Source organism: Cibotium barometz, chromosome 32 (genome assembly GCF_041138505.1).
Source record: "Cibotium barometz isolate CiBa-2024 chromosome 32, ASM4113850v1, whole genome shotgun sequence".
Taxonomy (NCBI): domain Eukaryota; kingdom Viridiplantae; phylum Streptophyta; class Polypodiopsida; order Cyatheales; family Cibotiaceae; genus Cibotium; species Cibotium barometz.
This window is the reverse complement of record NC_141077.1, coordinates 11,189,924-11,217,366: the sequence shown is the minus strand read 5'-3', so window position 1 is coordinate 11,217,366 and position 27,443 is coordinate 11,189,924. Positions and strand designations below refer to the sequence as shown.

General features: G+C 42.4%; 1 protein-coding gene across 1 annotated transcript; it reads right to left on the bottom strand.

Moving 5' to 3' along the window:
• Nucleotides 1-1,662: 1,662 nt before the first annotated feature.
• Nucleotides 1,663-3,398, bottom strand: LOC147619817 (bZIP transcription factor 44-like). Its single transcript, XM_086772637.1, has one exon. The coding sequence runs from the start codon at nucleotides 2,412-2,414 to the stop codon at nucleotides 1,893-1,895; it is 522 nt and encodes a 173-aa protein (XP_086628763.1). The 5' UTR covers nucleotides 2,415-3,398; the 3' UTR covers nucleotides 1,663-1,892.
• Nucleotides 3,399-27,443: the final 24,045 nt, after the last annotated feature.

The following is a 27,443-nucleotide window of genomic DNA, read 5'->3' as shown; positions in this document are numbered from 1 at the left end:
CTGTTCTTCTGACTCGAAGTGCTGTCAACCCCACTAGGACCGAGTTTCATGTATCTCTGATTCTCCTCATATGAATGACATGGGTCTCTATTAGAAAATTGGCCCTTGCCAACAACTGGGTTGGACTTGCACTTTGATACCTTCCCTTGTATCCAAACCAATCATTCCACATGCCAAATAGCTCATTGGTCAACTATGGATTTTCACAAAATAGACTGCATAATTGCATTCTACTTGGAAACCTGATCACTTTTTATATATAACATGTCCCCAAATTCCATTGTTTGGGCCTCCGTTCGGAGCTGCCTTGTTATTCAAGCTTCCATATCTGCAGCCCGAGTCTCCGGCGGTCCCGACCAAGCATGCCATCCTGTTCTCGCGTCCACACGCTAGGTATATGTAATCATGGGCAAATTCCATCGTCTTGATGCTCAAAAATGCGTTTTTTTGTTGCCGGCTACTTTTGTGCAGTGGGCTCTGTGGCCGTCACATAGTCCTGCTCAAATTGCTGTTTTTATGATTTTCCTAGATTTCTTGCCGTCTTGGCATCACACGTCTCCATGTGGGCTTCCCAATGATCTCTGCTCTAATACCAAGTGTCACGGGCCCCAGGATCGGGGTCCTAGACATCAGGCCGCAATGCGTCCCATCATGCCATCGGTTCGTTGAGCACGTCATAGTGCGATATAGCCTTGTCGGGTCACACCCTTCTCATGTATCCCTGGCCCGGCTCCATGGCCTTGTGGTCTCAGGTCATTCCATCCATCTCGAATCCATGATCCCACCGGCCCGGCCTCATCGGCCCGTGGCACGGCTCGCTGTCCTGGGGGCTTCGCCGTTTCCACCATTTTTCCTTCCGTTGGTTCCATTTTTGCTTCGGCATGATCGCCGTCAAGGTGGGGTGGGCATCCCCTGGGACACGTGGCACCTAGTAACCCCCTAGCAACCCGGGAGGCCTAATGTGCCTACCCGGTGCGTGAGTGCGTTCTAGTGTGCCTAGATATGGGTCCATGTTTCGCCTCTCCTTACACTTCCTCCCCATATAGATGCATGATATTCGGCGCGGTCAAGCATACCCCCAAAGCCCCATGGGTCTCGGGTTGGTTTCTCAACCTCACAGAAAGAGATCCTTCTATTAGTTACCGAACAAAACAACCATAATGGCTAAGTACAAACTCAGCTCCATAGAGGAGACCGGGAATCAAGAAAACTGAAAAAGGGGAAGGATTCTCTTCTCCCCCAGCTGGCTCCTCTGGGAGGAGAAGGCTACCTCATACAATTTGGGGGGGGGGGGGGTGTGGAGGGGGAAACAACCACACATGTGGTCTATAATGCTAAGTGGGCTCATCACCACTAATGAAGATCTCTCATCTCTGAGTTTGGCACTTCACACCTTCGGAATTTATTTTTCCACAGTAATTGAATAGCCAATCAACTCTATCCAGCATTGTCAACCGTGTGGGACAGGGTTGGCTGGCAGGTTGGGATGCAAACGTTCCAACGAGGTTGGCAAGGGCTATTCTTGGGCAGCAACGTGAGAAGGGGCCCATGGGTTGGGTTGACTTGCAAGGGTGTAGGAGGGAAGGGGAGGTAGAGAAAGCAAATCAGCTTATCTGTCTGTACATTGAGTTGGTTATCATACCAATGGGATGCAATATGCAGTGAGAGAAGTTCCATTCGAGTTGCAAAACACGCTATACAATCCTAAAACACGAGAAACACTGTCAAAAATAAAATTCCATGCTAAGGAGTATTACTAAAGTAGTATGCTGATGATGTCTTTTTGCATATCTTGTTCATGTTTAATCTTCTGGCACAAGCACTATATCAATGGGGGTGCACTATAAAGTTTAAACACAGACCCCTGGCATTAAAACAGTTCACGAGAATTTCTATGAATAAGGAGCCAGGTGGTTGAATTCCAAAGTTTGAGTTGCTTGCCCAGAGTTGTGAGCATGTCTTAACCCACTAGAGTATTGCTTGGATACCATTGTGTGATGCAGGCTTTGGAGCTGATGGCTGAGATTCATGGCTTCCGAGCGCAGAATCCGATTCTCTTCAGTCAACTGAGCATAGTTCTTTGAAGTTAGGCTGAAGCTGGTGAGCATCTGGCTGTTCTGAGCCCTGAGCTGGGCCACATGAACCCTCAGCTCATCCAAATGCTGTTGCTTCCGAAGACGAGACCTGCGTGCAGATTCTCTATTCGACAGCATCCGTCGCTGCTTCCTGTCATCGATTATATGCTGATCTTCATCCGAGGTGGAGGTCCCTTGATTGGGAAGGCATGTGTCACTGCCACTTGGAGAGCTTTTGCTAACTGAAGTGCCTTTGAAGGAGCCCAAAGAAGGGTGGTGCTCGGCTTTGTCCTTATCATGACGAGAGAAACTGAGCTGTTGAAAGAAAGACATATCCATTTGGTGCAGAGAGCTAAGAGTACTTAGGAGGGAGTTATTGGTGTGCTGCAATAGTTGCAATGGCTATTACCAAATACACCTGATCGATTGAAAAGGAGTTTGTTGCACTGAATAGCCTTTACACGGTGCTGTGGAGGAGTGAGGATAAAAGGTGCAATCACTATGGCCCAATTCTTTGATCTATTGCAGTGGTGTTTGTTGCATATTGTATGAGATGCAATGCTTTTATCAAGTAGAGGGCAGTTTATTTCACCAGAGTAGCCTCTTTCATCAAATGTCGATCAAATTCACAGCAGTCTATGGCACTGAATAGATCTTATTGAGGGAGGAGAATGTAGACGAGTTGTGTTTAAGGTCTAGATACAATAGCTACTGCCTAAGGCTATTGCCTAGATTGGATTGAAAAGAGACGACTGTTGAGATGCAAGAGGCCTAATGATTAACAACTTGGGGTCTTTAAAAAGGTTGAGAAAGAGGGTGGGGGATTGAAAAAAACAAACAAAGGGCATTGCAGTCACCAGTGGCAGACAGACAGTTGTGAGCAAGAGGGCAAGGGAAAAAGGAGGTAGGTAGAGCCACTTGGAAAAGAGGGATGCATATGCATTCACGCATAGTAACACACATGTATGATGTATATCACATGATAGGGACATAAAATCTGCTATGAAGCCGATGGGGAGAGGGATACATATGAATGCATACAACCATAGATGCATGCATAAGTACATACAGACACACACATACTTTCAAATACATCCATGCATGCATGCATGCATAGCCAACCTGTTGTCAATGGCATGCATATAGATATTTTTATTTAAATACGATAGCAGCTCTGTCTATACAAATAACTCAGGAAAGGGCATTGGGCTTTGCAAACAATCTATCTGATGCGATTGTGTGCAGAGAATTGGGGTGGCAATGGCGATGGATAAGCGAAGGGCTGGGGTGGAAGAAGCAACAAAAAGCTGATCAAGCTGATGAGCCCAGGGTGAGCTGGAAGCCTTGAGAGAGGAACCCAGTTGCGTTTTGCAGCAGCCCACATCGCCGACAGTTGCTTAAACTGAAATTGGCCTGTTTTGGGGAGGACCCAAATGCCCCAAAAAAAACGTGCACGGTGGGAACAGAGAAGAGAGAGCGCAGGCCAGGACACTGAATTATTAGAGTGACCGGTTAAAGTAATGGATAATGCAAGTACAACTTTATGTAAATGTATTCCAAATGTGATGTTATAACCCTATATTAAATCTATCGTCAATTGTTGCAATCTTGCCAAATCTTGAGAGAAATCTAATCAAGGGCTTTGCAATGCCTAGTCAATGCAAAATATGTCAAGTTGGAAATACAAAATCAAATAAAAATTCCCAATCTAGTCAAGCCATCATCAGCTTCAAAGGCTGCAACTGTCCACCCATCCTGTCGCTTTCCCGTTTTAATTTTAATGCAAGGAAAACGTGCTAGCTCCAATATCTTTTTCAACCCTTCATAATGTAAGTGCAATATTTTAAACACCTCCCTTGGGCCTTATCCATATTTTAAACACCTCCCTTGGGCCTTATCCATATACATCCTCTAAACACTTCCATGCATATATATTCCTCAGTTCATACCACATGCTACCCTGCATAGTTACAAGCAAGGTTGCCTTTTGTTGACAGGCGTCATGTGTTTTCGCTGTAAAATATAGCCACTTATCTTGAGTGACCGTCAAAAAACAAGGTAAATTGTAAAAAAAAACAGGTATTATTTCTCCTAAGCCCGTCATTTCGAAGGGTGACCTAGCCCGTGAAAAATCATCCTTGGTTGTTGCAAGTTCTTGCAACTCCCATGTATTTGCATTGACATCTTTGGACACTACTTTCATTGCAATTACTTGGCATGGTATGTCAAGGTGAGCGAAACACCACTTTATCTTGCCTAATGCCATCCAAACAATTCAACATAATATGAAAACAATCCAACTTTGTAGCTCATTGTGTCTTTCTTAGACCTACCGTAATTTTGAACCCCAACAAATGATTGAAACGTTATTATCGTAATGGCACCCAACCCCACGGTTAAGATGGACATGAGGAGTTATTACCACAATGAGGAGTTATTACCACAATGAGGCAATTTCTTGAGAAATTACTAAGCTTGAGCCATAAATGTATACTTCACACTCCTATACTTGAGCCATGAATGCATACTTCACGCTTCTATACTTGAGAGATGAAAGTATCCTTACCATTATGTGTGGATTAGCTTTTTGGAGGAGATGGTCTATTCCTTGTTTTTGCTTGAGGTGGACTTAAAGCCCAACTTTGTGATAGAATGAATCTACCTTTCCCACTAGTTCTCATTACAAGAGAAACATGTAAAGCATTCTCATTCCTTGTTTTTTGCTTGAGGTGGACTTAAAGCCCAACTTTATGATAAAATGAATCTGCCTTCCCCACTCATTCTCGTGATAGGAAATATACCAAAACACCAAACAAACCAATGCTAACTATTGCAAAAATAAATTTAAAAAAATCCATCAAAAGCTTACAAGAAAAAAGACACTAAATAGTTTTTTTTAAAGCACTTCTACAGCTATACATAATAAGATATTCTTTTAAAATAATTGTTAATTCACTCTGCTTCTTCCCTACTTTTTGCCAATTTTCTTCATAAATCACCTTTAAAACTCCAGAAGAAGTGTGCTTTGTAGTGCTTATCAAAGTTTCATTAAAAGATATAAACATGGATCTTGCATTACCTCTCCTCATTCTTTGATGATGGTGGAAAGGGGGATCACACACATGCAACAAAAGCAATGCGATAATTTAGAATAGTGATTTTTGGACTTTTAACAAAGTTACCACACTTTAATCCCATGATAGTTGCGGTGCCAAGGGAATGAAAACTATGGTTCTCTAAAGCATTACAATATCTTATCTTTTGTGATTGATTTGACATTAGTTGTCACGCCATGAAAAAAGCAAACCAACTTATTATCATTCCTTTAAAGCAATCTTGTTTCTTATGCATTCCCATTTCCCATAGATTCTAATTCATGCAAGTTAAGATAACCATTTTACATCAAGTAATTTACATAGCATTTATTCAAAAATGGTCAAACATAAACATTAAGACTTATTATGTATCTTAAATGTCTATAAAACTAAAACCCCTCAATAATGCAACATCAAAAGTCCCTATTCATGTACGACAAAAATAATGCAATATTTTCATTTAGTATTTTATCTTCTACTTGTTTAAAATCATACATCAAAAATCATATGATTTTAGCACATATGTAATATTTTCATTTAGTATTTTATCTTCTTACACTTGCCCTCCTAGAAGCTCACTTGCCAAGGAGGAGGACTACTCGCATGGCCTTTGAAGCTATCCAACTCGAGGGTTACTTGGTCCAAGATGCCAAGATAGTGTAAACACCTATGATATCTTGGTCTCATTGGTTATACTAAGGAAAAGTGCAAGACCCTCAAAGGATGCCCCTTCTAACTCATGCTCATCATAACAACGGCTGGATTTTGAGGCATCATTGCTTTTTTTATCAAAGCCAACCTTCCCAATTACATACATGTGCATAGGGAGACTTTTGAATCAATAATCATTATGGTACAAAGGATATTGTAGTAAAACAGGGGATGCATATTTGCAGTGAATGAAATATCTTGATACTAGTGTTGTGTAGGTGCCTTTAGCACAAAGTCATCACTAAGGTGAAGCGATAAACCATTATTATAAGTTTATGTTTACACAAACATATGAGGTGGTTGCATGACATCTCACTAGTTTCTATTAGTAAATACCTTAGTGTGCAAGACATAATTAAGTGGAGGTATTTACATATGCAAACATACTAATTATATTTACTATATTGTGACAATAGGGCCATAGAGGTAAATAATGGAAAACAATGACACTAATAATGTTAATGCTTTTCAAGAAACAAACTACCCATGTGGATTATGACTATTATTACGTAGCATTTTTACCTTAAATAGAGAATAGTGATTTCAACGTAGGCACTTTATTAAACATGGGCACTTTATTAAACATGGGTGCACTATGGAAGATATAATAATAAAGAGGTTACGGCTTTAACTATGAGCTTAATGTGAAATAGGAAAGTTAAGGACTTTATGTACATACTTGCTTTAGGCTAGAAGATGTTGGGAATTAGGGTTAGGGTTTTAACAATGTACACACACAAGATAGAGAAGCTTGAGAGCACACAAACTCACTAGAATAGAATGAACAAATGTGTGCCAGATACAAAAGATAAGTACACACCCCAAAATGAGTAGATAAGAGGGTGTACATATGCACGGGGGAAAAAAACCTCCTAGTGAGGGAAAAAATGCCCCGGCGGTCCTAAGTGTGTTCACACACATCACTACCATATAATGCTACAAATCCCCCTAAGAGTGATGATGTGAACATGTATAGGGTATGGCCGATCAATCCTGAAAAGGCAATAAGCCTAAAGCTTTACGAAAAGCTTCAAACTTTTCACGAGGAAGAGCCTTCGTGAATAAATATGCCATGTTGTCATGTGTAGGCACATAGATCAAGATGATCTCTGTTGCAGAGAGTCTTTCCCTGACATAATGGTAATGCACCACAATGTGCTTAGTGCGAGCATGAAACATTGGGTTCCTCGCAACTGCTAATATGCTCTGGGCTGTCAGTGAAAATGGTAGTGCTAGACGACTGTTTAACACCCAAATCCACCACCCAAATCGACCATAAGACGTCTGAGCCACACACACTCAATTGTAGCTGTAAAAGCTACCCTGTACTCAGCTTCGCAGCTGGAAGTGGCCACTGTAGGCTGCTTCTTTTGCTGAGCCATGATATACATGAATAACCAAGGTGAAAGCAAAACCCACTAGTGGACACTCGTGTGTCATAACATCCAACCCAATCTGAATCACTAAAAGCATGCAGCTGTGACTCACCCCCCTTTGGATAAAACAATCCAAAATACTGAGTGCCCTGCAAATAGCGAAAAACCCGCTTGACAGCCTGCCAATGCTTCGTACCTGGGCTATGCATAAATCTACTCAATTGTGAGACCGCATACTGTATATCTGACCTCGTGTTGCATACATAAATAAGGGATCTAACAACCTACTAATACAAACTAGCATCAAAAGAGTCTCATGGATCTTGAAGACTAAGTCGAGTACATGTCTCCATAGGTGTAGCCACAGGTTTACAATCTTCAAGATTAAACCTCTTTATAATAGCTTCTATATATATTTAGATTGCAGCATAACAATGCCATCATCGTGTTGCACATAAACTGAATTCCCAAATAATAATGCAAGGGTCCCAAATCTAACATCTCAAATGATGATTGCAAATCAGACTTAAAGGCTGAAATTTGATCTATATTGGGTCCTGAGAGCAGCATGTCATCAACGTATAGAACGATGACCAAAAATGTTTCCTTACTCCTCTTCACATATAGGGTACTCTCTGTTGGATTGTTGCAAAAATCATTTGCAACCAAGTATGCATGAATCTTCTCATACCATGCTCTAGGAGCTTGCTTAAGACCATAAAGAGCCTTTTCAACCTGCATACTTTAGACTCTTTCCCTTTCACATTAAAACCAAGAGGCTGCGAGATACATACACCTCCTCATGTAAATCACCATTCAAAATGCAGTCTTAATGTCCAACTGATGTACATTCCACCCATGACATGCTGCCAAAGTAAGAGACACCTAATGGTAGTCATACGAGATGTGGGTGCAAAGGTCTCATCATAATCAATGCCCTTTTGCTGGGCATACCCCTTTGCAATAATTCTGGCCTTGTAGTGATCAATGCTACCATCTGCTTTGCATTTTAACTTGTAAACCCACTTAGTACCAATGGCCTTCTTGCCATGAGGTAGATCTCTCAAATAACATGTGTCATTCTTGAGTATAGAGTTATACTCATCCTGCATAGCATGCATCCAATGATCATCATCGTGTGCTTCCTCAAAGGAAACATGTTCCTCCTCATTACATAAGTAGAAATGAGAACATGATCCACATGAGAATAATCTTCGTGAGAGAACCTGCACAAGTTCTGCTAGGTAAAGGAGTTTCCAACTTGCTATCCCTCAATGTCAGCGCACAAGCCATTTTGGCATACACCTAGATTCTTCTATGGCTGCTTTCTCCTCATCCACTACATTCTCAATAATTGCCTCATCAAAAGCCTAATTTGCAAGCTGATTTTGCACCTGCAAAGGCTAAATTTCAGCACTTGGGGTTGAGCATTCAATTGCTCTACATATGGATGCCCTCCATTAAACAAAGGTAGGAGCGAATCAAGCATGTCCTGTGAGCATACATTCTGCTATTTTTTGCATGAAAGCATGGGCTGAACTGAGTTTTCGACAAAAACAACATCTCTACTTACTAAAATCCGCTTTGAGGCCGGATGGTAGAGTCTATATCCCTTACTTTCTGAACTCTACCCCACAAATATGCATTTAACTGCCTTATTATCAAGCTTACTACGTTGTTTGAAGGCATAACAAACTGCCATAATTTAGATGGCCAAATCGTGCATGCCATAATTCTGTATCACTCATAGCACTAGTCGTAGAGACTGAGCAAGCATTATGCTGTAACTTCTCAAATACATCCATCTTATATAGGCCATGAAACAAGGTACCTGAGGCAATGATAGAATAACCATCATTTCTATCCTAAACTGTACATCTGTCATCCATAAATTTCACCGTAAAGCCTGACAAGGCTAAGGCTGAAACTGACAGTAAGTTCCTCTTAATGCCTTGGCACCACATATTAAACTTTCGAAAGAGTAAATGCGTCCCCATTTGTAGCAGTGAGCACAACCATTTGCACATGTGACGGTTCCTACACTTGGGACAGATTCCAGAGATGAGAACATACATTTTGTGAAGTAATGTGCTTACTAGCACCACTGTCAACGTACCAAGCATCCGATTCTGCTGACATGCATACATCATGAACAGAAGGGTCATAACTGCAATGTACAGTCCATGCCCAATCATCTTGAGAAAAACTTGCAGATTCCTTCTTATCTGCACTTGGTGCAGATGCATCAGCCCCACAGCCATGCCTGATTCTTTCTTTTTCTCCTTCTCTAGCCTTTTCTTGCACTCATGTATGTAGTGCCCTACTTTCCTGCAATAGTGACACTTACCCTTCTTTTTAGGCTTATCACCTTCTTTCTTTGCATCCTTACCTAAGGATTCTGATTTTGGCTTATAGCCACCATGCGAGGAAGCTTTACCTTTGCCTTTCTGATTGGCAACAAAAGCTTAGTCATCACCAACTCGCATATTAGATCTGTTTTGCCTAGACTTCTCTTCTTGCAAGAGTAGTGAAACTAGCTCATCAAATGTAAGGGCATTTGGATTTCCCTTCATCATGAGTCTAAGGGTAGAGGCAAAACTCTGATAATAATCCGGCAATGCATTGAGAACTGTGGGCACCAATGTACTATCAGGATATATCTCATCCACACTAGCAAGCTGCTCCTTAAAATCTTTGATCTTGGTCAAGAAGCTATCCATTGAGTCTCCCTCATTCATGTGCTTAGACTCCAACTGTTTGCGCAGATATGCAACACATGCTTCATTCGCACCTGGTATAATGCAGCAAGTGCATCTCATGCTTGTTTTGAAGTCTTACATGACCAAATATGAGGAATAATGCTTCGCTTCACAGAAAGTGCAAGCAATGCATGTGCCTTTACATCTCTTCCATCCCATCTCGTTTGAGTAGCAGTGGGAGGTACTGGTGGTGCATGTGGCCACATCTGTATCAAATTCTATTTCAGATGTACTTGCAGCACACCTGGTTACACTGGTAGTTGTGAAACATGACAAGTTTCACTACCACTGACCACATTCCAAAGGCCTTTAGCAACCAGGACATGCCTCATTATATAGGACCACAATGGGTAGTTAGTCCCATCAGTTTTTCCTCAGCAACAGCAGCAGGCAGACAACATGTTGAATACATCACTACTGCCAGCCATGACTTTCTACCAAATGCAAAATCTTTCAACACACTGCAAGTACTCAGTATTCACTGGGGATGCAACCCTTGATGGTTGCCAACTGACTGAATCACCTGCAAAGTGTGAAAAATAACATAGAGTAGAGAATAGAGTGCTACTTTTGCAAAAGTATGATGGTCGATGTTGTTGAAGGCACTATAGATGCTGCACCACACCAAATCGTTACTGCTACATAGCCCAAACACCCAAAATCGAGCAGAACCAATCCAAAATGATGCCTCTCTAGAAACCTTGCGGTGCCCAAAACGTGCTTGAATCGTGCTGCAAACCCCGAAAACTCAGTATACTTTGTATACAACACACTACAATATACACCTTCTTCTCCTAAGAGGGTATCTCAATCGGAGATAGAAAAATAGGGTCATGAGGAGGGAGGCAGACTACTAGATCAAGTGTCAAGGAAGCTAGCTCTGATACACCAGTTGTTGGAATTAGGGTTAGGGTTTCAACAATGCACATACATAAGTTGTTGGAATTAGGGTTAGGGTTTCAACAATACACAAGATAGAGAAGCTTGAGAACACACAATCTCACTAGAATAGAATGAACAAATGTGTACCAGATATACAAAAGATAAGTACACATCCCAAAATGAGTAGATAAGAGGGTGTACATACGCACGGGGGGAAAAAAACCTCCTAAGGAGGGAAAAAATGCCCCGATGGTCCTAAGTGTGTTCACACACATCACTACCATATAATGCTACAGAAGAGATCATCACTCACATATAAGAAATTTTAACATTAAGAAATAGAAGTCATTGCCCTGGTATTACAATTCACGTGAGCTCTCTTGTCTCTAACCCTCTACTCTCCTGTATGCATTGTCTTCATCCATGGCTTGCTTGATGGAAGCTTGCATGGATGGGCGTGATCTGGGCTCCCTTTAGGCATGAGTTTCCTTTTTCACCACCTTTTGCTTGAGTGAATTGGGTGTTGGAATATTCTCCTTACCTCCATCAAGATGATATTATCTTCTCTATTACACCCCATTAGCATGAAGCTCTCCTAAGCATTATCATTGATGGAGAGTAGTTGTAAGGTTTAGCTCCGAGTTGGATCAAATTTCCAAGCTATTGGGAGAACCCAATATTGCCCAATGTTGACTAGAAGGTGTTATTGCTCACTTCGGCCTCTCTTAGACAAACAATCACAACAGATTACCTTAGCAAGCTATAACCATTGTAGGGATCTTTCCAATATTTGAGCTCGTAACCCTGAAGGTCTCCAAGCTCCACACCTTGTTGGGTAGCACGTCCTTATCTCTCCTCTCATCTCACCACTCACACACATTCATTAACATGCATTAGAGAAGAAGATTAGAGAGAGGATTAACAAGAGCAAGCCTCATCTCACCACTTACACACACTCACTAGCATGCATTAGAGATGAAGATTAGAGAGAGGATTAGCAAGAGCAAGCCTCAATTGTATAATGGGAGCAAGCCTCATCTCACCACTTACACACACTCACTAGCATGCATTAGAGATGAAGATTAGAGAGAGGATTAGCAAGAGCAAGCCTCAATTGTATAATGGGAGAGTATGTTATACTATGAGAGAAAGTGACATATACAATGTCATAAATGTTAACAAACACTTAAACAATAGCCGATCGGGTGGCATCCCCAAAGCTCATAAGTGGCCTATATGATTGTACAATGCTTAATCTCATATTACATGCATGAAGTAAATTCACAGAGAATCCATTCTAGTTTGTTGCTACACGCTTTTGGAGTGGAAATATCCAAAAGTTTTTCATCATACCATTTTCGAGTTTCCATCCAAGTTATATATTTATACACCATTACTTTTTAGATTGAGCATACATGGTTTCTATGTCTTTGTCTTTGCTATTTGATGTAGAATTATAGTGGCAACTCTTGTTAATCCCAAAATGGGTTAACATTCCCCCCTTCTTGTTGTTAATTGTGCATGCTCGTATTGATAACTCTTGTTAACACCAAAATAAGTTAGCTCTTGTTAAACCCAAAATGGGTTAAGAGGAATTAACTCATGTCAACCCCCAAATGGGTTAACATTCCCCCCTTCCTATTGTCAATCATGATCAAGTAGAAGACTTTGTTCTGGGGAGATTTGAGAAGTTGTTTTGTAGATGCTGATGTTGTTGCATAAATGTTCAATGGTCATTGTTCTTTTGGAAGAAAAAGGGAAGGCTAGTTAGTAAATGATGAAGTTAGTAAACGGGGTGGGTAAATGTCTAATGGGTTCCTTTTCTTCCTCTAGAAGAAAAGGGGAGGGCTAATTAGTAAATGATGAAGTTAGTAAATGGGGTGGGGATTTCTACAAGTAATTGCTTAAAAAAATAATCACACACATTCTTACATTATTTATTTTAAATTAGCAATAATTCTTGTTAGCAATAGAGGAGAAGAGATGGGTGGCCCATAGGAACGCTGACACCATCATTTGAACCAGACAATGAATCTTAGTTCCTCGTTTGATACATTGAAGCAATGAAAATGTAGCTTCTTAGTTGTTACTTTCCCTATTGTTGTTGCAAGTCTTTGTAAAATGCTCTTGAAAATATTTGGAAGTAAGCATGTCCCTGTACTCTTCATCCTATGTGCTTTATATAATTTTACATATAAATATATTTTGTGTTCGTTCAAGTAGATATATAATAAAGTGCATTAAACTGAGTCCAAAAACTCATGATGTAGTTGTTGTGAAGTTAAAATCATAAGAGAGGCATGAAAGAATTATTTTAACTTGCAAGGTTATTTTAAAGTTCTTCACCTTGTTGAGAAAAGTGTAGAATTTTATGGTGAAGAGATTATTGATGACGTGGTTCATCACTAGTGAGGTTTGAATGGGCACTGTCATTAAGGATAACCTATTTTATTTGTACCTATAAGGGAAATGGGCTCTACCATTAACCAAAATTCCCCCCTCCCTCCCCCCATCTAGAGATGTATCTTGAAGGACATTGATGAGATGAGGGTATGGTGCATACGAGCTTGAATTTTCTACCAGCAGTGGAGGTGAGTATTAGAATCTTCTAGAGTTGATAGCCAATTGTAAGAAGAATGGTAAGCTAATGAGTTTATCCACCATTGATGGGATTAGCTCTTTTGATGAAAATATATGCTGTTAATCCAATTCTAGGATTAACAAGAGCTACCGCCATTATCTTACATTAAGGAGTCATGGTAGATACACCAAAGGGTCGTACATTCAAGATATGAAGCAATAGTGTCCAAAGCTACAACTTGGACGGGTGCCTGTAATGGTGTGACGGAGTAAGATACACCAAAGGGTCGTACATTCAAGATATGAAGCAATAGTGTCCAAAGCTACAACTTGGACGGGTGCCCGTAATGGTGTGACGGAGTATTTATGGCGATTCTCGCTGAGCGTGTGATAGCAAGTTAGGATAAAGTCCTAAGTGATGTACTTCATGGATATATTATGAGAGTAGTCATTGTAATAGCATTAGGCCTCTTATAAGCCTAAAGTGCCCTGCTGACCATAGTTTAAGTCAATGTGAACACTCATGGCCATGTATATAAATGAATTTATCTCATAATACAACATACTCTCCCATTGTGCAATTGAGTCTTGCTCTTGCTAATCTCTCTCCCTAATGCATGCTAGTGAGTGTGTGAGTGAAGTGAGATGAGAGGAGGGACGAGTACCCATAGTGCAACGCCGTGGTGGAATTGCTTCTCAAGGAATTGTAGAGCTTGGAGACCTCAAGGGTTACGAGCTCAGCCATTGGAAAGATCCTCACACGACAGTTGCGATTCACCAGGTAATCTCTTTTTGGATGTGTTTCAAGGAGGGTTAGGGTGAGCCATAACATTTTTGGCACTGCTGCGGGGAGCCATCCCTTGGATTTTTCCATTGTTTTGCCTCTAATCTATGCATAACCCATTGCCCATTATCTTGATTAATGGTTTCCCATGAGAAAGATGTGGATTTGATGGTGATTTGTGTGAGATTTGGTGTAGAATTACTCTCTTTAAAAAATAGAATACTTTTTGCTTAATTTTTAGATTAATTTGTTATTTTTGTTGTTGTTTTGGTGGTTTTTCATGTTCTTAGGGCTTGCACATAGTTTAGGCTTAGTTTCCATCCATTGCAATAGAATGCAATTTTTAGTGAATGTTAGCTCTTTTTAGTTTAAACATAGATCTAAGATTATTAATTCTAGTTTAATTGTGTGTTATTTGTTGAGATTGTTTGGGTTAGATTGTTAGAAAGCATTAGGAGTAGCTTAATCTTTCAAAAATTTTCTTAAAACCATCAAAAAACCCTTGAATTTGACTAATTTCTCTTAATGGACTGGTTTTTGTCATTAAGGGTGATTAATCTTATCCAAGAGGCCAAAAAATTAGAAAATGTGTTAATTGGGGTCTAAATTGATCATATGAGTAGTTAAAATTGAGGTTTTTTTAAAGTGTTTTGAGAGGATCTAGATGCATCAAAACACCTAATCACATCAATTTTTTGATCAATTGGAGAAATTTGACTCTCTTTGCTCAATTTGGCCTTAAAAGAGGAGACTATAATTAAGAGTCTAATCAATCCCCTAATTTAGATTAATTTACACAATTGTTGATGCACAAAGATTAGCATTCCCTTGCTCTATCCAATGATGTGCTCAATTGTGTGAATTAATTAGTGATTAATGGTTAATTAGAGTCCTTGATTAGTGTAAAAGAGGAAAAGATTAGTGAAAAGATTAATCTTTAATTCATTTTTTTACACAACTCATTAAGGCTAATGAGCATTCAATGAGTAGATGCCCATGAGTTGTCGAATTTGTCCATTTTGGGGGTCATTTATGAGGGGTGTCATTAAAAGGTTGACTTTTTTGATTCCCACTTATCTTTTTGGAACAATGCCCATACCCCTTTCATTTTAAATTCAAAAACTATTCCCCCCCAAAAAGAAAAATTCATATTTTCCACTAGACTTTAAAAAAATAATAAATAATAAATGAAATAAAATAAAAATAATAAAATAAAATAAAAGGCGTGAAAGGCTTGTTTCGTGAATGGCTTGGCACGTGAACGGCTTGGGACGTGAATGGCTTGGCTCTAAATGGCTTGGCCCGTGAACGGCTTAGCCTGTGAAAAGGTAATAATAATTATTATTATTATTTATTAAAAATTTTAAATTTAATATTTTGTGGATCCGGTTCACGGCGTGAACCATTTTCCTGGTATTTCATAGCGTGAAAGCCTAAGGTTTGACAAAAAAAAAAATTAATATTTTGTGGAGTCCGATTTTCACACAACGTGTAAAGGTGTCCGTCGGCAAAAAAAAAAAAAAAACTGAGATTGCTCATTAAGAAGCATATAGGCACTCTGACATGGCCACGATAGAGGGATTGCCAGGGTTCACACAGGGACTGAACCCAATGGCTGACATCTTCGAGCCATTGAGATCTATGCCACAAATTCACCTCCCAATGCCATTGGCGATGCCTATAACAAGCGTGTCATTGGGTTTTACACCCCCTGTCACACTGATTCCACCGGGCTTTGGCCCCTTGCTTAACATTCTCGCAAACCAGATAAGTACCAACCCTTTCCTGAATGCCCACACCTTGGACATACTAACTAGTCTAGGAAGGGGAGTGGCCCAAGGACTCACTGAGTCTCTTCCAACAAGAGCACTCACATACAGCCTCAGTGACTCATACAGAAATATGGCCGTACAAATTTCTAAAAGTATGGGCAAATATGATGGAACAACAGACCCTGTTCAATTCATTCAAATGTTTGAACAAAGATATAAAGCCTTTGGAAATCCCAACTGCCCCACTAAGGTACATACGTTGAACTTATGCTTAGAGGGAAAAGCTAGTCGATGGTTCATTGCATTGATGCCGTTGATCAAGACAAACTTCAAAACCTTGAAATCAGCCTTTATACATAGCTTTTCTAGACAATGTGATCGGTGGAGTGCAGTAACAGAACTTTATTCAATTGAGCGTCAACCAAATGAATCCATTAGAGATTTTATCATTCGGATAAAACTCTTGGACTCACGTTATGAGTCATGGGAAAAATTAAACGATGTTCAATTGAAGAGATGTTTCATGATGGGCTTGAAGAATAACAGCTTACACAACTTGATTTCATTGTAACCAATCCGAAAACATTCGATCAATGTTGTAAGAAGCAATATGTTTAGATGATAACATGCTAGAAGATGATCATGCTACGAGGTGTTCTCATCTAAACCAAGTGAAGCAATGTCAAAAGAAAGATCGATCTCAAAATTGACATTCCCAGATTTTATGCAGCCTTGCTTAAAACCTTACACCTAACATCTCTAAGAGAGGATGAAAACCTTCAAAACTAGACATCCTTAATGCCTCTACCTTAATGCCTCTAAAAGTGTGGAGCGAAATTCCTTGTGTTAAATGCAATCACTATGACCATCCCAATCCTCATTGTACATACAAGGCACCTGTTCTTCTATACTGCATATATTGTAAAACCTTTGACCATGATACTAAAAAGTGTCCCGCTTCATCCACAATGTACTCAAAACCTCTATCTCCCGTGCACTAAACAGAAACAGTCCAAAGGGTAGAAACTGCTCACAGAAGGCAGTTAATCGAACACTTCAGTGTTTCTATTATCGTGGACCTCACAAGGTGGTAGACTGCACAGTTTGGAATACTTCCATACCCATAGTCACTCTTGCATACCCATAGTCACTCTTGCGACCCATGGGTATGGAATACTTCCATACCCATAGTCACTCTTGCGACCCATGTGTGAACGATGTGGCATTGATCACATTTTCCAAGATTGCCCAAGACAAGTTGCATCAATGCAGCTTGTCTTACAAAATACAACTCTTAACATCATAAGTGTACAAAACGGGCAATCATCCACGGTGCCGGGAGGTTGCAAGATGAGGGTACTCACTTTCGTTCACTCTCTCTAAAATTGGGACATCCATGCATCTCGGGCGGAGTACCTCGATCGTGATAGTGCCGTGAATTAAAACACGACACATGCCTCCCGAGCCTAAATTGACATATCTCGATCGAGATGCCAACTAATGCCACACTAGCAGGTCCGAGTTTCCAGGCGTCATCCATGTCACCATTACATGTCACCCCGCCACCACATTATCTCGATCGAGATATCTATGCCACTCGGATCCACATCAGGACCACGCTGTATCCCCCTAGGCGTATTTGACTAGCACATCTCCATCGTCCACGTATCTCGAACGAGAAATTAACATCAAATCGCAACCATTCATTGTTCGAGGTAATGGGATACAATCTCCACCGTCCCCGTATCTCGAACGAGATACTGAGATCAAATCTCCACCGTCCAAATAGCTCGTATGAGATACAGAGATACAATCTCCACCGTCCAAATATCTCGTTCGAGATATATAGATGCAATATCCACCGTCCAAATATCTCGTTCGAGATACGTAAACGCAATCTCTACCGTCCATTCAGGTACGTTGGAAGATGCGATCTCAGCCGTTTAAATATCTCGATCGAGGTATATAATGAATCTTGACCGTCGACATACCTTGGTCGTGGTAATAACTTTAAATCGTAGCCGTCCATGTACCTCGAATGAGATAGTAATACCAAATCTCAGCCGTCGATTCTTCACCAACCCTAAAATTAAGTGTGTATCTTGGCCGTACATTGCACTAACCCTAATATCCAGAGTGTTAATCTTGCAAACCCTAAATTGCATGATGCTACCGAACCTCGATCGAGGTTATAAAACCGGAAAACTTTTTTTTTGCCTCATTGTCACAAGTCGTTTTCACTCTCCTTGCTCTCTTGATTTGGATTAGCATTAGTGAGCCCATTAGCATTGTTTTATAGCTTCATTAGTGCTACTTAGCACTAATCATTAGACCCTTCACATTGGACCCTTATGTTTGGCTTAGGTTTTAGCATGGAGGGCCACGAGGAGGGCCGCTCATCTATTGCGGACCTCATCGCGGAGATAGACCGCGAGTTAGCGGCTATCCGTAGGAGTGCTAGAGACACACCGTCTACATTACATATCGTGGCAGACTTGGAGGCGATGCTTTCGTCCCTTCATAGCCTTCACGATATTGTTTATGTAGATGAGTGGATAGCCCACCATCGCACTGCTCCTATGTCACATGGCCTGACATATCGTCAGGTTTGTGATCTTGCTCCGATTAGGTATGGAGCGTACTTAGATCTTTTCCTTGATAGTCGTGGGATGAGGCCTGGGGTGGGCAAGCCCCTTACTATTTCGCGGTGTTCGCATCCTCGTATGGTGGCACATATCTATAGTCGATATGTTGCCGCATATGGGAGGATGCCGAACAACCGCCAGATTCCCGTATACTTCGCAAAGCAATTATATGCGGAGTTTGTCTTAGGGGAGGAGGTGGATTACACTAGCCATCGACCGGGTGGTGGTGCTGGCCGAGGCCGTCTCCAGGACCAGGGTAGGCGGCCTCCACCCGCCCTTTGTGTTGCACCTACTAAAGATTCTTCATTTGTGCCATTGTCGACAGTAGAGGCTCTTGGCACCCAGGTTGGCATCGACGTACGGAGTACCACGGAGAGCATCCAGCATGTGGTGCGCCTGTTCTCACAATCTATACCGACGACGACAAATGTCGAGGTATTTACATATATATTACTTCTTAAGTTTTTTTAGTCATTTATTTACATGTTAATATGTACTTTTCTATATTTTTACATGAGCGGCATGGTTGATTGTGTCACGTAGGGTCCCACACCTACCACTGAGAGACTCACTTAGGAGTTGGTAGAGGCGAGAGCGGAGATTGACCGCCCTCAGAGCTACATTACAGACGGCAGAGGCAGCTACTGCAGAGGCACAGCATCTGAGAGAGTCCAACATCCAGCAGGTAGGTTTCTCTTGCACGTAAAAGAGTTATAATTAAGGTCCTAAGTTATAAATTTCTTCAAGTAATACCTAATGAGAGACTAAGGAATTATTTTAATGCTTTACTTTTTTGCGTAGGCTCGGACCGAGGTAGAGAGCTCTAGAGCTGAGGCACAGCATCATCAGATTATGGAGTGGATTGCCCAGCATAGGGCAGAGCAGTTGTTGATGCTGCATGTTCGAGAGTTTCGCAGATCCTCGGACGTGACAGTGCCTTACCTACCTTTATATCCACGGCCTGTCACTCACAAAGGTTTTTCGACGACCTCTCCCGCAGGATGCACCACCCTTCCTACGTGATGCGTGCTGCACTTTATGTATCGAGGACATTGATAGTACTGGCGGATATGCCCTAGGATGTGGACATTTTTTCCATTTGTCTTGCATCACCCAAGAGCTAGTACATTTCTCAGCATGCCCCTCCTGCCATGCACGCGTCGACCTAGCGACATACAGAGTTCTGGGCATCGATGATCTTCACCCAGGCCTTGTTCGAGTAGATGCTAGGACAGGCAGGATTATTGATTTTACATCAGCTATTGACTTGGGATTCGACGCCTTCGACGATAGAGATCAGGAGCCTGAGGTGCCTCCAGAGATTGAGTGGAGCTCACATGAGTTTGATGCAAACCAGAGAGTCCTACATGAGAGCCAGATCACAGCATATGAGCGCATGGGTGGTGCTGGTCCTAGTGGCACCTCGGGTGATGGTGCTAGAGCAGCAGTGCTGCTTCTCATGAGCAGCGTGTCCTTACAGCAGAGGAGCTTACACGAGCAGAGTGGCAGACACGTACTCTTGCAGATTATAGATTTTGGGTTTACAGACAGAGACGTCTTGCATTAGCACGACGTAGAGAGAGAGAGAGAGGGCTATAGCAGCTTTTGGGACTCGTGAGCTCCCGAGTACACCGGCACCAGCTCACGATCCTGCCTTTGAGGCAGACCTCCCTGCAGACATTCGACGACCCCCGCAGCCGGCACAGCCTCCTCGACGTGCACAGCAACCTCGACGCGCACGTCGACCGGCAGTTAGAGATGACAATTTTGATTGGGTTGCCGTTGATAGTGACTAAACTCAGACTAGCTGGGTTAGCTCACTTACATTGTACTTAGATTTTTGGGCAGTGACTAACCTCAGACTAGCTGGGGTAGCTCATTTTCATTCTGATGTACTTATTTGATGTTTATATCATTATGAGTTTTTTCATTATTGAGTATCATTACATTTTAGTTGATGTTCTTGATTTTATTATATTTTTTAACACTTTGGCTATCATATTGTTTGTTGAAAATCTCCATGCCATCGTCCGATGGGGACCAAACTTTGCAAGCATGGGGGGGGACCCACCCCCACATGCTTGCAAAGTTTGGTCACAATCAGAGCATGTTTGGATTGGTAATTAGCGCCCAGTGTGGGTTTCTGAAGTCTCTTGGTGCTTAAGAGGCCAAGGAAAATCCGGGCCTTTCCCATACGATCGTACCCAAACATGCTCCGATATAGGGACCAAACTTTGCAAGCATGGGGGGGACCCACTCCCACATGCTTGCAAAGTTTGGTCCCCATAGGAGCATGTTTGGATTGGAAATTAGCGCCCAGTTTGGATTTTTGAAGTCTCTTGGTGATTAAGAGGCCATGGAGAATCCGGGCCTTCCCCATACCATCGTACCCAAACATGCTGCGATGGGGACCAAACTTTGCAAGCATGGGGGGGGACCCACCCCCACATGCCTTCAAAGTTTGGTTACAATCAGAGCATGTTTGGATTGGTAATTAGCGCCTAGTGTGGGTTTTTGAAGTCTCTTGGTGCTTAAGAGGCCAAGGAAAATCCGGGCCTTCCCCATACCATCGTACCCAAACATGCTCCGATGGGGACCAAACTTTGCAAGCATGGGGGGGGGACCCACCCCCACATGCTTGCAAAGTTTGGTCACAATCAGAGCATGTTTGGATTGGTAATTAGCGCCCAGTGTGGGTTTTTGAAGTCTCTTGTTGGTGCTTAAGAGGCCATGGAGAATCCGAGCGGCCTTCCCCATACCATCGTACCCAAACATGCTCCGATGGGGACCAAACTTTGCAAGCATGTGGGGGTGGGTCCCCCCCACATGCTTGCAAAGTTTGGTCCCCATCGGAGCATGTTTGGATTGGAAATTAGCGCCCAGTCCGGATTTTTGAAGTCTCTTGGTGCTTAAGAGGCCATGGAGAATTCGGGCCTTCCCCATACCATCGTACCCAAACATGCTTCGATGGGGACCAAACTTTGCAAGCATGGAGGGGACCCACCCCCACATGCTTGCAAAGTTTGGTCCCCATCGGAGCATGTTTGGATTGGTAATTAGCGCCCAGTGTGGGTTTTTGAAGTCTCTTGGTGCTTAAGAGGCCAAGGAAAATCCGGGCCTTCCCCATACCATCGTACCCAAACATGCTCCGATGGGGACCAAACTTTGCAAGCATGGGGGGGGACCCACCCCCATATGCTTGCAAAGTTTGGTCACAATCAGAGCATGTTTGGATTGGTCATTAGCGCCCAGTGTGGGTTTTTAAAGTCTCTTGGCGCTTAAGAGGCCAAGGAAAATCCGGGCCTTCCCCATACCATCGTACCCAAACATGCTCCGATGGGGACCAAACTTTGCAAGCATGGGGGGGACCCACCCCCACATGCTTGCAAAGTTTGGTCCCCATCGGAGCATGTTTGGATTGGAAATTAGCGCCCAGTCCGGATTTTTGAAGTCTCTTGGTGCTTAAGAGGCCAAGGAAATTCCGGGCCTTCCCCATACCATCATACCCAAACATGCTCCGATGGGGACCAAACTTTTCAAGCATGGGGGGAGGACCCACCCCCACATGCTTGCAAAGTTTGGTCACAATCAGAGCATGTTTGGATTGGTAATTAGCGCCTAGTGTGGGTTTTTGAAGTCTCTTGGTGCTTAAGAGGCCAAGGAAAATCCGGGCCTTCCCCATACCATCGTACCCAAACATGCTTCGATGGGGACCAAACTTTGCAAGCATGGGGGGACCCACCCCCACATGCTTGCAAAGTTTGGTTCCCATCGGAGCATGTTTGGATTGGTAATTAGCGCCTAGTCCAGATTTCTCAAGTCTCTTGGTGCTTAAGAGGCCATGGAGAATTCGGGCCTTCCCCATACCATCGTACCCAAACATGCGCCGATGGGGACCAAACTTTGCAAGCATGGGGGGGGACCCACCCCCACATGCTTGCAAAGTTTGGTCCCCATCGGAGCATGTTTGGATTGGTAATTAGCGCCCAGTGTGGGTTTTTGAAGTCTCTTGGTGCTTAAGAGGCCAAGGAAAATTCGGGCCTTCCCCATACCATCGTACCCAAACATGCTCCGATGGGGACCAAACTTTGCAAGAATGGGGGGGGTACCCACCTCCACATGCTTGCAAAGTTTGGTCACAATCAGAGCATGTTTGGATTGGTAATTAGCGCCCAGTGTGGGTTTTTGAAGTCTCTTGGTGCTTAAGAGGCCAAGGAAAATCCGAGCCTTCCCCATACCATCGTACCCAAACATGCTTCGATGGGGACCAAACTTTGCAAGCATGGGGCCCACCCCCACATTCTTGCAAAGTTTGGTCCCCATCGGAGCATGTTTGGATTGGTAATTAGCGCCCAGTCTGGATTTTTGAAGTCTCTTGGTGCTTAAGAGGCCAAGGAAAATTCGGGCCTTCCCCATACCATCGTACCCAAACATGCTCCGATGGGGACCAAACTTTGCATGCATGTGGGGGTGGGTCCCTCCCACATGCTTGCAAAGTTATGTCCCCATCGAAGCATGTTTGGATTGGTAATTACTGCTCCGATGGGGACCCACACCCACATGCTTGCAAAGTTTAGTCCCCATCGGAGCATGGAGATTTTCAACAAACAATATGATAGCCAAAGTGTTAAAAAATATAATAAAATCAAGAACATCAACTAAAATGTAATGATACTCAATAATGAGAGAACTCGTAATGATATAAACATCAAATAAGTACATCAGTTTGAAAATGAGCTACCCCAGCTAGTCTGAGGTTAGTCACTGCCCAAAAATCTAAGTACAATGTAAGTGAGCTAACCCAGCTAGTCTGAGTTTAGTCACTATCAAGATAGAGATCTAGTCAGCAGCACCCTCTCTAGCTCTCAACTACTCTAGAATGCTCTCATGGTCATCCACTCGAAGCCGAAAACGAGGGTGAGAACTGTGTTTTCGGCTGTGTACTCGAACCAAGAGTGAGCCTGGTAGCAACCACTAGATGAGAGAACTGAAATGCCTCTAACTCCCACTTCCACTCTACTAGAACTCAAGACACCCCCGATGAAGACGAATCTGCTGGTAGAACTGGCCTGCCATAATCATGCTATGGGCGTCATAAGAAAACCCATGATCATCCACTGTATCCTGGTCAAGGATGCACTTTGGCCTAGTGCAACTCATCAGATAGTAGTTTACTCCCTCGCTATTTCCCTCACTGGCAATAACAGCAAATACATCACCCTCCTGTAGCAAATCTGTGAGGTCATCATAACTGACCATGAATGCAAGACCTGTGTGCTCATCAGACAGCACTGGATGTGAAGGATGCTCGGGGGAGAGGAATGTTTGTATCCATGCATCTGCCCATCCTCTCGAGGCACAATGTGACCAATCGCCATCCATACATGCTCCACAGAAGCATGCAAACCGTCGTGTGTAAATCGTGGGGGATACCATGCACGTGCTCCTGATAGAATGTAAGCCCAAGGTGCCAGGTACTGTGTCACAATCATGGGAGGCTCTACGGTCAATCATGCCACCATCCACATGCCAAAAAAATCTCCTAACAATCCGAGCATCACGTTTGGGGTACGATGATGCTGCACTCCCACACAAATGTTGGGAGCACCACTCGACTATGTGGCCCGCATCTCTGAACCGCTGATGAGCATCCTGCCCGCAGCTGATGACGCCTCAAGGCACGTTTCACACACGCGCCCGCACCATCATGCTCTCCCTTCCCGTGACCAGTCTCAAAGAATGACCAAATCACTGGGATACTAGACTGCACACGCCACCTATAAATCCATAAAAAGATAGTCTTAGTTATTGTTTTCTTTAAGATGTTCTAGTGAATTTAGTTTAATTGTAAATGTAAGAAAACCATAAGTACTACCTGTAGAGCCAATAGAATTGTCGTGAGATGACTTGAACTGTGCGCCACAACCATCCGACCAAACCCATCGCTGGACATGTCTGATCCCACAATCTCCTAAAAAATCATCATGGAGACGAAAACAATGTTGCACAAAATGTGCATCATGTGAACGATCATCACTAATATAGAAATGATACTCTCGAATAATGACACGGGTCTCGGGGGTATCTACATGAGCCTCTGCATGTCGATAGCTAATGTGGACCATAATAGCAACCTGGTGAGGTAAGCAATACATACGTGTAGGAGACAAAAAATCAAATAAGTAATGTAGCTCAAACATAAAACAAATATTACAAAATATAACCATTACCCTCTCTGAGAAGTAATACTCAGATTGTATCTCCTGAAAAGGTGTGAAAGTGTAGTTCTCTGCAAAATCAATCACAGAGACTACCACACCAATAGGAAACTCTGCTAGGCATGCTCGGAACTGACGATCTTGCCACTTGGCACAATGACTGTGTGCCGTATGTAGGGGTAGATTTGCTCCCTAAATGTGGCTGTGAAGTGACAACGTGGTGTATGTTTGTCCACGAGCTGCAACTTCCTGGACTGTCTACCACTCTGGAGCTGGTGTGTCACATACTCATAACGTTGCCATGCCACTATCTCTTGGTCACTTGCATCAAGATCTACCATCTGTAGATGTGCAAGTGAACCACATGATGTGCAATTGCTCTCCACACAAGGCATCCTATGGAACTGGGCATCCTCCATGCGTGCACACAAAAGAGAGTGGATGAAATCACGTGGACTACGAGGCAACTCTCTATGCCCACTAAGAGAACGGAACACATCATAAAAAAGTTTGAACTCAACATGGTAGCGACAACAACATGTGTCACGCTGACGTGAGTACCTCACAAACCAAGGCTTACACCCCTCAAATGACCTTTGCCCAATTTTAAGCTCTGGATACGAAGCCACAAACTGAGAATACAACTCAGTTTGGGTCATTTCAAGAAAGCAAGCACCGTGCTCAATGAACACTCCTCTTGTCACTCTCTTACGCAAAGCTTTCTTGAAAACTGGTGAGGCATGACAATTCTCCTCCCAAAAACTTTCTATCAAGGTTCTAGTGGTTTCATCTAGTAGGCGATCATGCCTAGCTACACGACCACTACTCGCCCACAAAGCACCAACCTCATTGGCATCTAAACTTTGTCGTCTAATAGACCCAACTCTAAGTGCGTGTGGTGCTATGGAAAGGATGCGAGATGTGGCACTAACCTTACCCTTCATTTGGGAGCTACTTATGGCTGCCACAATAGCCCGTCGAGTAGCCAAAGCGTCCGCAGAGTTCCTCTTCTTGTTAACTATATAGGAATGACGAACACTTTGTAGCATCACCATGCCAGCTCTCCTCTCTCTTCGACCTCCAATGTCGGAAAGCGCCCTGCAGTTGGCCATGTTGGGCAGATCAATCAAAGCATCAAGCACACATGCCTGTGATGAAGGCGTGAGGTCTTTGAAATAGGAATGGAAGATTGCATGGGCACGACGATGTGCCCCTGACTTTGATAGTACTTTCCTATCCACACGAAGGGTGCCCAAAGGAGGGGGGTGGGTTCTTGTAGAAGAGAGGACTCAAGAAGGGCGGGTTCATGTGGGTTATCTAAACTAAGGGGTAGTGGGGGGGAAGAGGGCGAAGGGAGAGGAAGTGGAAGAGGAGGAGCAAGGCTTGGATCATCACCAACGGAAGGTGTTGCTCGTTGACGTGCTCTCCACTCTCTCTTTCTCTCATGAGCTACCCTTCTCCTCTCCTCCTCTTGAACTTGGTGGATGGGGGGGAGTCTAGTCCTATCACGTTTCCGACTCCTACGACTTTGAGAACCCATTCTCAAGGAAGCTAAGAGAGAAAATATTATAAAGGCTCAATGATGGGATAGTACTAGAGATAAGTGTGGGATAGTACTAGAGATGTGTGATTATATAGGAAAAATAGGTTATCCACTTCAAATCTCATTGGATTTCCTATCTAAGATTGATTAGATAACTAAGATAAACATAAAGATAATTAAAGATAAACTATTATCCACTTAAAAATTAATATTATTAATAATATTTATTAACAAGTCTAAATATTTATCATTACTAGATATATAAATATATCTTTAAAGATATCTTTTATTTTATAATTATGTAACTGCTTTTTTTTAATAAAGTATTTTTTTTAAAATTTTATTCAAAGGTTTATTCTACATAAAATTTTTTTAAGAAATATTAAATTAAAAATTTATTATTTTTAAATTAATAATATGATCTTTAATAATATTATTATTGATATAATCCCAAAATATAATCTTTTAAAATTAGTGATTTTAAATTATTTTATTTAATAAGTTACATATATTTTATTATTTAAATTTCTATATTCTATTTCTCTAAATTACTAAATTAACTTTTTCAAAAATATGTTTTTGAAAAAAGAGGGGAGGTGGGAAGGAGGTGCCACGTGTCACATGCGTGCATGACACGTGTGGCATTCTCTTGACATGTGGCACTATTATGGTTGATGTGGCAATTCCATGATGTGGCATGCCATGTCACCAAGTGTGAGGTGGCATGCAAAGGTGGCAAGATGATGTGGCATTAATGATGACTAGGATGATGAGGTGGAGAGTAGGTTGACCAACCATGTTGACATGGAGGGTGGAGGTGGCAAGCTGCTTATGTGGATCCTCTCGATGCTCATGTGGACATAAAGTGGCATGCATATATAAGATTTGTGCCTACCCAAGCCTCACACATGGAATGAAACCTAAGCTGTGAAGTTTACCAAGCCTAGATTTCCAAACCTAACTAGGATTGGTTTTAGACTTGAAAAGGGGAGAGTGGACACAA